The following is a 12,383-nucleotide window of genomic DNA, read 5'->3' as shown; positions in this document are numbered from 1 at the left end:
GCCCCCTCATCGGCAGACACAGGGCCAAGCCACGCCCCGTCATAGCCTGGCCACGCCCACCCAGAGGACCATTACGGGTCAGACCACGCCTCCATCTGCGAGGCCCCGCCCCCTCGCGAAGCCCCGCCCCCTCCCTGCTTTCTCTCCTCCATCCCTGGCGGCTTAATGAACGCTGAGGGCTTCCCTAACCAATGAATATTGGTTTAATTAACCACTCCCTGAGGCGGCTGCGTTAATTAAGGAGGGGGAGTGGGATGGAAAGGACGTGACGTGACGTTGAGTGGCGGAAGGGGCGGGGACGAGCGGTTCGGCGCGGCGGGGGAGGAGGTGGGGGAGGAAGAGGGGAGTGGAGGGGCAAAAGGAGGGGAGGAGGGGGCAATGGGAGGGGATTGGGGGCAATAGGGGTGAATAGGGGGCAATGGGAGGGGATTGGGAGCAGTGGGAGGGGATTTGGGGGCAATAGGGGAGAATGGGGGACAATGGGAGGGGATTGGGGGCAATAGGGGTGAATAGGGGGCAATGGGAGGGGATTGGGGCAATAGGGGTGAATAGGGGGCAATGGGAGGGGATTGGGAGCAATAGGGGTGAATAGGGGGCAATGGGAGGGGATTGGGAGCAATAGGAGTGAATGGGGGGCAATGGGAGGGGATTGGGAGCAGTAGGAGGGGATTTGGGGGCAATAGGGGTGAATAGGGGCAATAGGGGTGAATGGGGGCAATGGGAGGGGATTGGGGCAATAGGGGAGAATAGGGGGTAATGGGAGGGGATTGGGGGCAATAGGGGTGAATAGGGGCAATAGGGGTGAATGGGGGGCAATGGGAGGGGATTGGGAGCAGTGGGAGGGGATTTGGGGGCAATAGGGGAGAATGAGGGACAATGGGAGGGGATTGGGGGCAATAGGGGAGAATAGGGGGCAATAGGGGTGAATAGGGGGCAATGGGAGGGGATTGGGAGCAGTGGGAGGGGATTTGGGGGCAATAGGGGAGAATGGGGGACAATGGGAGGGGATTGGGGGCAATAGGGGAGAATGGGGGGCAATAGGGGTGAATGGGGGGCAATGGGAGGGGATTGGGGGCAATAGGGGTGAATGGGGGGCAATGGGAGGGGATTGGGGGCAATGGGGTGAATGGGGGGCAATGGGAGGGGATTGGGGGCAATAGGGGAGAATGGGGGGCAATGGGAGGGGATTGGGGCAGTAGGGGTGAATGGGGGGCAATGGAAGGGGATTTGGGGGCAATAGGGGTGAGTAGGGGGCAATGGGAGGGGATTTGAGGGCAATAGGGGTGAATAGGGGGCAATGGGAGGGGATTTGGGGGCAATAGGGGTGAGTAGGGGGCAATAGGAGGGGATTTGGGGGCAATAGGGGTGAATAGGGGGCAATGGGAGGGCATTTGGGGGCAATAGGGGAGAATGGGGGCAATAGGAGGGGATTTGGGGGCAATAGAGGGGACTGGGGGCAATCGGGGCAAGTAGGGGGCAAAAGGGAAGGGATTGGGGGCAATAGGGGATTGGGGGGCAAAAAGGAGGGGATTGGGGCAAAAAGGAGGGGATTGGGGCAATAGGGGATTGGGGGGCAAAAAGGAGGGGATTGGGGGCAAAAAGGGGATTGGGGGGCAAAAAGGAGGGGAGTGGGGGCAATAGGGGATTGGGGGGCAAAAAGGAGGGGATTGGGGGTCAGTGGGAGGGGATTGGGGGGCAATAGAGGGGATGGGGGGTCAGTGGGGGAGGTGGCGGGTGATGGAGGGTATTTGGGGGGGCAATAGAGGGGTCTGGGGGCAATGGGGGGCAAAAGAAGGCACTTGGGGGGCAACAGAGGGCAATTGGGAGCCAGTGGGGGGGGGGGGGAGTAGGGGGCACTGGGAGGCACTGAGTGCCGGCAGCGGGTAATGAGGGGGTGCAGGACCCCCCCTCCTGAACCCCCCTTTTTTTCTTCCCCCCCCCCCTCAGGCCATGGCGCTGCCCCCCTCCTGCTTCCAGTCCTGCCTGGATTTCTGCCCCGAGTGCGGCTCCGTTCTGCCCCGTCCCGGCCCCCCCAGCACCGTGCGCTGCCCCCGCTGCGCCTTCACCCTGCACAGCGCCGGTACGGGGGGAGCCCCGAGAACCCCTACTTTGTTGGCCCCCCCCAGTTTTAATTTCCAACCCCCTAAATTGCAGATTTTGAAGGGAAAATCGTCCGCAGCACCGTGGAATTCAACCGGTTGGAAGCAGGGGGGGGCAGGGGGGGCGACCCCGAGCCCCATCTAGGGGGGCCCCTGGTGAGTGAAGGGGGGACCCCCCCAAAAAAAACATTAAAAAGGGACCCCCACCCCCCAAAATAAAACATTACGAAGGGTCCTCCACCCCCAAATCCCACCTGGGGGGGCATAAAAACCAACAAGAAGGGCCCCCCCACCGCGACAAAAAACACTGGGAGGGGCCCCCCGCCCCCATAAACCCATTACAAAGGGACCCCCAAATCCCACCTGAGGGATAAAACCCTATTGAGATGGAACCCCCCCAACCCCAAAATCTTGAGGGGGGGGGAATAAAACCCATAAGGAGGGGACCCCCAAATTCTTGAGGTGGTGGTGGGGCGCACACACATAGAACCTCACTGGGAGGGGACCCCCCGCCCCCATAAACCCATTAAAAAGGGACCCCCAAATCCCACCTGAGGGATAAAACCCTATTGAGATGGAACCCCCCCACCCCAAAACCTTGGGGTGGGGGGAATAAAACCCATAAGGAGAGGACCCCCACCCCCAAATTCTTGAGGTGGGGGTGGGGCGCACACACATAGAACCTCACTGGGAAGGGACCCCCACCCCAAAATCTTGCTGGGGGGGCACCCCAAACTCCCCTGAGGGGATCCCACCCCCCCCAATCCCCACTTTTCTTCCCCCCCCCCCCCCCCCAAAAAAGAAGTCTCTAATCTCCATGTCTTGGAGCGAGGATATTTAGGGGGTGCCCATCGCTTCCTAGGGTGGGTTTAACCCTTTCTCCCCTAAACTTGGGGGGGATTGAGCCCCTCAATGACCCCCCCACCCCCCATTTTTTTTTGGGGGGGGGGTGGGTCAGGTGGAGCGCCGCTGCCCGCACTGTGGCCATGAGGGGATGGCGTACCACACGCGCCAGATGCGCTCAGCGGACGAGGGCCAAACCGTCTTCTACACCTGCCCCCGCTGCCGGTGAGACCCCCCCCCCAAAATAACACACCCCCTCCTTCCTTTTGCCCCCCTCCCCTCAACCCATGAGGGGGACAACACCCCCCCAAAATCCTTCCCCCATAACCGCTTCCCCCCCCCCCTCCTTTCCCTGCAGGTTTCAGGAGAAGGAGGATTCGTGATGGGCGATTTGCCCCCACCGGGAGTATTTATTTGCCCCCTCCCAGGGTAATAAAAGCCCCTCGGGGTTATAGTGAGGGCTGTGCTTGGGGGTGTATTAATTGCCCTCCCCTGAACTGCCTCCCTCCCCCCCCCAGACCCTTCTCTACCCACCTAAACTGCCCCCTCGGCCTCTGTTTGCCCCCCTCCACCCCTATCTACCCTCCAGACTGCCCCTTAGCCCCTGAATTGCCCCTTCTGCCCCCTCCAGGGTCACCTCCTTGGCCCCTATTTGCCCCCTCCTGCCCTCTGAACTGCCCATCAGACCCTGAATTGCCCCCTATTTGCTCCCCAAATCCTATCTATCCCTCAGCCCCTGAATTAACCCCCCCCTTAGCCCCCATCTGCCCCTGGAGTTGCCCCCTTAAGCCCTATTTGCCCCCCCCAAACCCTTTCTGCTCCCCACAACTGCCCCTCGGACCCTGACTTGTCCCATGTTTCCTCCTTGGCCCCTATTTGCCCCCTCTGTTCGTTATCTACCCCCCAAAACTGCCCTTTCAGACTCCCCTCTGCCCCCACAGTTGCTCCCCTGGCCTCCATTTGCCCCCTCCAGCCCCTATCTGCCCCTCCACACCCTGAATTGCCCCGTTAGTGCCAATCTAGAGTTGCCCCTTGGCCCTTGTTTGCCCCCGCAAACTCCCTTTCCAGCCCTTATCTGCCCCTCCTGTCCCCAGAGTTGCCCCTTGGCCCCTCTTTGCCCCCAAAATCTCCCTTTCCAGACCCTATTTGCCCCCAAAATCTCCCTTTCCGGCCCCTATTTGCCCCCAGAGTTGCCCCTGGCCCCTATTTGCCCCCCAAAATCTCCCTTTCCGGACCCTATTTGCCCCCAGAGTTGCCCCTGGCCCCTCTTTGCCCCCAAAATCTCCCTTTCCAGACCCTATTTGCCCCCAAAATCTCCCTTTCCGGCCCCTATTTGCCCCCAGAGTTGCCCCTGGCCCCTATTTGCCCCCCAAAATCTCCCTTTCCGGACCCTATCTGCCCCCAGAGTTGCCCCTTGGCCCCTCTTTGCCCCCAAAATCTCCGTTTCCAGCCCCTATTTGCCCCCAAAATCTCCCTTTCCGGCCCCTATCTGCCCCCAGAGTTGCCCCGGCCCCTATTTGCCCCCCAAAATCTCCCTTTCCGGACCCTATCTGCCCCCAGAGTTGCCCCTTGGCCCCTATCTGCCCCCAAAATCTCCCTTTCCGGCCCCTTTCTGCCCCCAGAGTTGCCCCGGCCCCTATTTGCCCCCCAAAATCTCCCTTTCCGGACCCTATCTGCCCCAAGAGTTGCCCCTGGCCCCTATTTGCCCCCCAAATCTCCCTTTCCGGCCCCTATTTGCCCCCAGAGTTGCCCCTGGCCCCTATTTGCCCCCCAAAATCTCCCTTTCCGGACCCTTATTTGCCCCCAAAATCTCCCTTTCTGGCCCCTATTTGCCCCCAGAGTTGCCCCTTGGCCCCTATTTGCCCCCCAAAATCTCCCTTTCTGGCCCCTATCTGCCCCCAAAATCTCCTTTTCCGGCCCCTATCTGCCCCCAGGGTTGCCCCTTGACCCCTAAGGGGGGGGGGGGGGGGGGGCTCCCACTCCGGCCCCTCTGCGCTTGCGCAGTTCCGTTGTACGGCGGAAGCGCTGCCGCCCTGGGGGACCGCTTTGCGCGCGCACCGACCGGAAGCGCCCGCCCCCCGGCGACCGGAAGTGACTGTGGGGGCGGTGACACCGGCCCTTCCCGGTGCTTCCCCGCCCGCTGCGGGGCCCCCGGGACCCGCCCCACCCCCCTCCTCGCGTTCCCCCCCCCCCTCCCCGTTACTCCCCGTTATCTCCCAGCCCAGGGGCATCGCCCTGACACCCCCCCACACACACAACTATGGCGGAAGCGGCGGAGAGCGGCGGCTGCGGCACCGCCACCGTCACCGAGACCGGGGCCGCCGAGACGGTGGGGGGCGGAGAGAGACCGGGGTGGGGGTAGGGAGGCAGTATGGGGGGGGAATAGGGACCGGGGAGGGGGTAGGGAGGCAGTATGGGGGGGAATAGGGACCGGGGAGGGGGTAGGGAGGCAGTATGGGGGGGAATAGGGACCGGGGAGGGGGTAGGGAGGCAGTATGGGGGGGGAATAGGGACCGGGGAGGGGGTAGGGAGGCAGTATGGAGGGGAATAGGGACCGGGGAGGGGGTAGGAAGGCAGTATGGGGGGGAATAGAGACCGGGGAGGGGGTAGGGAGGCAGTATGGAGGGGAATAGGGACCGGGGTGGGGGTAGAGAGGCAGTATGGAGGGGAATAAGGACCGGGGTGGGGGTAGGGAGGCAGTATGGGGGGGAATAAGGACCGGGGTGGGGGTAGGGAGGCAGTATGGGGGGGAATAGGGACCGGGGAGGGTCTATGAATACTGGGGAGGGGGAGTATAGAGACTGGAGGGAGGGGGCCTGTGGATACTGGGGAGGAGGGTACAGAGACGGGGGGGGGGGGGGCTGTGGGTACTGGGGAGGGGGTGTATAGAGACCGAGGGTGGCTGTGGGTACGGGGGAGGGGGTGTATAGAGACCGGGGGTGGCTGTGGGTACTGGGGAGGTGGGTATAGAGACCGAGGGGGGGCGCTATGGATAGCGGGGAGGGGGTATGGATACTGGGGAGGGGCTATGGATAGTGAGCAGGAGGGTATAGAGACCGGGGGGAGGGGGGGGTATAGAGATTTACTGGGGAGGGGGGATATTGGGGGGAAGGGGGGCAGTATAGAGACCGGGAGGGAGGGGGAAATATAGACCGGTGGGAGGGGGAAATAGAGACCGGGGGGAGGGGGAAATAGAGACCGGGGGGAGGGGGAAATAGAGACCGGGGGGAGGGGTGTCCCTGTGCCCTGATCCCCCTGTGCCCCCCCCCCAGAACCGCAGTCTGACACTGAAGCTGCGCAAGCGGAAGCCGGACAAACGCGTCGAGTGGTCAAGCGACACCGTGGACAACGAACACCTGGGGCGGCGCTCCTCCAAGTGTGAGGGACATTGCACCCCAACTTTCCCCCTACCCCCCAGACCCCAACCCTGCACCCCCAAATCCCCCCTGGACCCCCCAGACCTCAAGTCCGCAACCCCAAATCCCCCCTGGACCCCCCTCAGACCTCAACCCTGCACCCCCAAATCCCCCCTGGACCCCCCAGACCTCAACCCTGAACCCCCAAATACCCCCCGGACCCCCCAGACCTCAACCCTGCACCCCCAAATACCCCCCGGACCCCCCAGACCTCAACCCTGCACCCCAAAATACCCCTGGATAGCCTCAGACCACAACCCTGCACCCGCAAATCCCCCCTGGACCCCCCAGACCTCAACCCTGCACCCCCAAATCCCCCCTGGATCCCCCAGACCTCAACCCTGCACCCACAAATCCCCCCTGGACCCCCCAGACCTCAACCCTGCACCCCCAAATACCCCTGGATCCCCCTCAGACCACAACCCTGCACCCCCAAATCCCCCCTGGATCCCCTCCAGCAACCCCAAATCCTACCCCCCAACCCCAGAGCACCCCTTGCACCCCCAAATCTCCCCATATCCCACCCCCAGGCCCCAAACCAGCAGCCTCAGATACCCCAATCCCCCCCGCTTTCCACCCCCTCACGGACATCTCCCCCCCCCCAGCCCCCCAAATCCTCCTCTTTTCTCTCCTTCATGGACATCTGCCCCTCCAATCACCCCTCAGCCCCCCCAAATCCCCCCCCTCACAGAACCTGCCCCCCCAATCACCCCCAAATCCGCCCCCCCCCAGGCTGTTGCATCTACGAGAAGCCACGGGCGTTCGGGGAGAGCTCAACAGAGAGCGAGGATGAGGATGAGGAGGAAGAGGCGGCGGTGCCGCGGGGGGGGGGACGAAGGCTGCGGCCATCAACACTGCGTACGGGGCCACAAACGGGGCCGGGGGCGACGGGGAGGCGGCGGGGGGGGGCCACCAGGGGATAGGGGGGGGGGCCCAAGCGCCGCCCCCCGCACCCCCTGACCCTATGGAGCACTGAGCCCCCCCCCCCAGCCCCCATTATTGACTCTGGTTGTGACACCCCCCCAAAAAAAAAATATGGTCCCCCCAGGCCAAGAATCACAGCCCCCACCCCAAAAATCATCTCCTGTCGGCTCGGGGGCTGAACCCCCAAATCAGTACTTGCTCCCCCTATTGATCGCTGACTCCCCAATCAATACTTGACCCCCCCCAATCGGTGCCTGATACCTCCCTCAATCTTTGATCCCTTTACATCAGTCTTTGCCCCCCCCCAATCAATAGTGAATCCCCCTCATTGATACCTGCCCCCCCCAAAATCAATATTTCACCCCCCCCATGGATCCCTGACCCCCCCATATCTATGCCTAACCCCCCTCAATCTTTGCCTCCCCAATCAATACTTGACCCCCCCCCAAATTGTTGCTTCTCCCTGCAATGTCTGCCCCCCCCCAAATCAATACCCACTCCCTATCAATCCCTGCATCCCACAAATCGGTGCCTGACTACCCCCAAACTGCCCCCCCAATTTATCACTGCCTGTGCCCCCCCCCCAACCAATCCCCCCCCAAGGGGCTGTTTTGTGGTGCCCCCCACCCAATTTATCACTGCCTGTGCCCCCCCCCATCAATTACCCCCATCCAAGGGGCTGTTTTGGGGTTCCCCCCACCCAATTTATCACTGCCTGTGCCCCCCTCATCAACTACCCCCCTCCAAGGGACTGTTTTGGGGTCCCCCCCCATCAATTTCCCCCCCTCCAAGGGACTGTTTTGGGGTGCCCCCCCAATTTACCACTGCCTGTGCCCCCCTCCAAGGGACTGTTTTGGGGTGCCCCCCCCAAATTACCACTGCCTGTGTCCTCCCCCCCCCCCCCCCCCCCATCAATTTCCCCCCCTCCAAGGGGCTGTTTTGGGGCACACCCCCCCCAATTTACCACTGCCTGTGTCCCCCCCCCCATCAATTTCCCCCCCTCCAAGGGGCTGTTTTGGGGCACACCCCCCCCCCAATTTACCACTGCCTGTGTCCCCCCCCCCCCATCAATTTCCCCCTCTCCAAGGGGCTGTTTTGGGGTGTCCCCCCAGCACCTTTTGGGCATTAAAGGTGGCACGGCTGCTGTGGGGGGGGGCGATGTTTATTGGGGAGGGGGGGTGGGCATCAGCAAGGGGGGGGTCGCAGCTTCACCCCCTCCCATCTTGGGGGTCTCCTTCAGGGTTGGGGGATGTGGGGGGGCTGCAGCATCGGCTCGGAGCTGGGCCCCCAGGCTGTGGGAGAGAAAAGGGGGAGTTTGGGGGGGGCAAAAGACACCAAGTGGGGGGGGGGTGGCATGAAGATGGGGGGGGAGTAAAAGTGGGGGGCAAAAGGCACCAAATTGGGGGGGGGGGGATCACGGATGGGGGGCAGGAAGGTGTGGGGGGGTAAAAGGCAGCAAATTGGAGGGGGGAAGGAAAGGGGGCAATAAAGCCACCAAAAGGGGGGGGGCAAATGGCACCAAATTGGGGGGTGACGTGGGGGGCGGTGCCAGGTGTGTCCCCAGGGTGGCGTCGCTGCCACCACCTCGTGTCACCGCTCAGCGATGTCGCCGGTCCGGATTTGGGGGGGGGGGTGGCACCGGGGATGGGAACATAGCGGAGGGTGGGGGGGCAGTGGGGACACTCGGGGACATTTGGGGTGCAGGGACATTGGGCAGCAGAGTCATCGGGGTGTGGGTGACACGAGGGTGACGGTGACACACATCTGTCCCCCCCCCCGGGGGTGCACGTGAGGCTGTACCCAAACAGCCGCACCCCGGATGTTTTGGGGTGCCTGGAGGCCCGCGGGGGGTTTGGCTGCACCCCAAATTCCCTTCGTTCCTCCAGCCCTTCCCCCCCCCGCCCAGTGCCTCCCAGTTTCTCCCTCCCAACCCCTGAGGCCCCCAAATCCCCCTGGGATCCCCCCAATTCCCCTCCATCCCCACAAATACTTGGGTGCCCCCCCAATTCCCTCATGTCCCCCCCAAACCCCCCTACTGCCTGGATCCTCCCCAGTCCCCCCAATTCCCCCCCAATCCCACCGAGTGCCTGGATCTCCGCTGCCCCCCCAGTTCCTCCCAGTCCCCCCCACACCCCCAGCTCTCCCCTCATCCCACAGAGTGCCTGGATCTCCCCTGTCCCCCCAATTCCCCCCCAATCCCACCGAATGCCTCGATCTCCCCTGCCCCCCCAATCCCCCCGAGTGCCTGGATCTCCCGTACCCCCCCAGTTCCTCCCAGTCCCCCCAATTCCCCTCTAATCCCGCTAAGTGCCTGATCTCCCCTACCCCCCCAGTTCCCCCCCAATCCCACCGAGTGCCTGGATCTCCCGTACCCCCCCAGTTCCTCCCAATTCCCCCCACACCCCCAGCTCTCCCCTCATCCCACCGAGTGCCTGGATCTCCCCTGCCCCCCCAATTCCCCTCTAATCCCACCGAGTGCCTGGATCTCCCCTATCCCCCCAATTCCCCCCCAGTCCCAGGATCTCCCCTGCCCCCCAGTGCCCCCCCAATCCCACCGAGTGCCTGGATCTCCCCTGCCACCCCAAATCCCCCTGAATCCCCCCGAGTGCCTGGATCTCCCGTACCCCCCCAATTCCCCCCCAATCCCACCGAGTGCCTGGATCTCCCGTACCCCCCCAATTCCCCCCCAATCCCACCGAGTGCCTGGATCTCCCCTGCCCCCCCAATTCCCCCCCAGTCCCCCCGAGTGCCTGGATCTCCCCTGTCCCCCCAATTCCCCCCCAATCCCACCGAGTGCCTCGATCTCCCCTATTCCCCCAATTCCCCTCTAATCCCACCGAGTGCCTGGATCTCCCCTACCCCCCCAGTTCCTCCCAGTCCCCCCAGTTCCCCTCTAATCCCACCGAGTGCCTGGATCTCCTGTACCCCCCCAGTTCCTCCCAGTCCCCCCAATTCCCCTCTAATCCCACCGAGTGCCTGGATCTCCCCTGTCCCCCCAATTCCCCCCCAATCCCACCGAGTGCCTCGATCTCCCCTATTCCCCCAATTCCCCTCTAATCCCACCGAGTGCCTGGATCTCCCCTACCCCCCCAGTTCCTCCCAGTCCCCCCAATTCCCTCTAATCCCACCGAGTGCCTGGATCTCCCCAGTTCCTCCCAGTTCCTCCCAGTCCCCCCAATTCCCCTCTAATCCCACCGAGTGCCTGGATCTCCTGTACCCCCCCAGTTCCTCCCAGTCCCCCCAATTCCCCTCTAATCCCACCGAGTGCCTGGATCTCCTGTTCCCCCCCAGTTCCTCCCAGTCCCCCCAATTCCCCTCTAATCCCACCGAGTGCCTGGATCTCCTGTACCCCCCCAGTTCCTCCCAGTCCCCCCAATTCCCCTCTAATCCCACCGAGTCCCAGGATCTCCCCTGCCCCCCCAGTTCCTCCCAGTCACCCCAATTCCCCTCTAATCCCACCGAGTGCCTGGATCTCCCCTGTCCCCCCAGTCCCCCCCAATCCCCCCGAGTGCCTGGATCTCCCCTGCCCCCCCCAATCCCCCCGAGTGCCTGGATCTCCCCTGCCCCCCCAATTCCCCCCCAGTGCCTGGCTCTCCCGTGCCCCCCCAGTCCCCCCCAATCCCCCCGAGCGCCCGGCTCTCCCGTGCCCCCCCAGCGCCCATCACCTGCCGCCTCGGGGCCGCCGTTGGGGCGCGGGGGTCCCCGCCAGGCGCTGGGCGATGCGGCTCTCGACTGCGAGGGCTCGCGGGGTGCGCAGGCGGCCCGGGGCGCAGGGCCGGTAGCAGCGGGGGCAGCGGACGGCAAAGGGCGCTCCGAGCTCCGGGGGTGTCCCGGGATCGCGGGAGCTCTGGAGGCAGCGGCGGCAGCAGCTGTGCTCGCACGGCAGCAGCACCGGGTCGCGCAGCCGCTGCCCGCAGCCCACGCAGACCGTGTCCCGCGCCAGCTGAGCCAGAGAACCCCGCTGCGGCAGCCCCGAGGGGGCCATGGCGAGTGCCGGGGCGGGGCGGGGCGGGGAAGGACCGGGGACACGGGGACAGAGGGGGACGGGGACGGGGACGGGGAGGGACGTGGGGACGGGGAGGGGCACGGGGACAGAGGGGGACGGGGAGGGACATGGGGACAGGGAGGGACACGGGGACAGAGGGACGAGGATGGACATGGGGACAGGGAGGGACACGGGGACAGAGGGGGACGGGGAGGGACATGGGGACAGAGGGACACGGGGACAGAGGGACGAGGATGGACATGGGGACAGGGAGGGACACTCAGAGGGACACGGGGAGGGACATGGGGATAGGGAGGGACACGGGGACAGAGGGATGAGGATGGACATGGGGACAGGGATGGACATGGGGACAGAGGGATAGAGATGGACATGGGGACAGGGAGGGACACTTGAACAGAGGGATGAGGATGGACGTGGGGACAGGGAGGGACACGGGGACAGGGAGGGACGCGGGGACAGAGGAACGAGGATGGACACGGGGACAGGGAGGGACACGGGGACAGAAGGATGAGGATGGACATGGGGACAGGGAGGGACATGGGGACAGGGAGGGACACTCAGACAGAGGGACTGGGAGGGACATGGGAACAGTGAGGGACACGGGGACAGAGGGACGAGGATGGACATGGGGACAGGGATGGACACTCAGACAGAGGAACTGGGAGGGACAAGGGGACAGAGGGACGAGGGGACAGAGGGACGAGGGGACAGAGGGACGGGGAGGGACATGGGGACAGGGAGGGACACAGGGACAGAGGGACAGGGAGGGACATGGGGACAGGGAGGGACATGGGGACAGGGAGGGACACAGGGACAGAGGGACAGGGAGGGACAAGGGGACAGAGGGACGAGGGGACAGGGAGGGACACGGGGACAGAGGGATGAGGATGGACATGGGGACAGGGAGGGACACGGGGACAGAGAGGGACACGGGGACATGGGGAGGGACACTCGGACAGAGGGATGAGGATGGACATGGGGACAGGGAGGGACACGGGGACAGGGAGGGACACGGGGACAGAGGGACGAGGATGGACATGGGGACAGGGATGGACACTCAGAGGGACTGGGAGGGACATGGGAACAGGGAGAGAC

The 12,383-nt window shown here is 64.0% G+C and overlaps 3 protein-coding genes across 4 annotated transcripts; 2 read left to right on the top strand and 1 right to left on the bottom strand.

The window, feature by feature from the left end:
* The first annotated feature begins 235 nt into the window (after positions 1–235).
* POLR1H (RNA polymerase I subunit H) lies at positions 236–6,314 on the top strand. 2 transcript variants are annotated; one of them, XM_054051988.1, is made up of 6 exons: positions 236–327; positions 1,948–2,080; positions 2,155–2,255; positions 3,058–3,167; positions 3,301–3,371; positions 6,215–6,314. In XM_054051988.1, the coding sequence occupies exons 2-5, from the start codon at positions 1,951–1,953 to the stop codon at positions 3,323–3,325; spliced, it is 366 nt and encodes a 121-aa protein (XP_053907963.1). In that variant the 5' UTR covers positions 236–327; positions 1,948–1,950; the 3' UTR covers positions 3,326–3,371; positions 6,215–6,314. The 2 variants fall into 2 exon arrangements, with proteins under 2 accessions (XP_053907963.1, XP_053907964.1); XM_054051989.1 differs by lacking the exon at positions 6,215–6,314 and adding an exon at positions 5,163–5,271.
* PPP1R11 (protein phosphatase 1 regulatory inhibitor subunit 11) lies at positions 5,203–7,281 on the top strand. Its single transcript, XM_054051970.1, has 3 exons — positions 5,203–5,271; positions 6,215–6,320; positions 7,091–7,281. The coding sequence occupies exons 1-3, from the start codon at positions 5,203–5,205 to the stop codon at positions 7,279–7,281; spliced, it is 366 nt and encodes a 121-aa protein (XP_053907945.1).
* Positions 7,282–8,441: 1,160 nt separating this feature from the next.
* LOC128849607 (RING finger protein 39-like) lies at positions 8,442–11,316 on the bottom strand. The gene is made up of 2 exons (XM_054051994.1): positions 10,948–11,316; positions 8,442–8,574 (listed from the first exon to the last, which is right to left on the bottom strand). Exons 1-2 carry the CDS (start codon positions 11,265–11,267, stop codon positions 8,445–8,447), a joined length of 450 nt encoding a protein of 149 aa, XP_053907969.1. The 5' UTR covers positions 11,268–11,316; the 3' UTR covers positions 8,442–8,444.
* Positions 11,317–12,383: the final 1,067 nt, after the last annotated feature.

The sequence above is a fragment of the Cuculus canorus genome, chromosome 31 (genome assembly GCF_017976375.1).
Source record: "Cuculus canorus isolate bCucCan1 chromosome 31, bCucCan1.pri, whole genome shotgun sequence".
Classification (NCBI taxonomy): Eukaryota; Metazoa; Chordata; class Aves; order Cuculiformes; family Cuculidae; genus Cuculus; species Cuculus canorus.
Note: the sequence above shows the minus strand (reverse complement) of the source record. Positions and strands in the feature narration are given on the sequence as shown.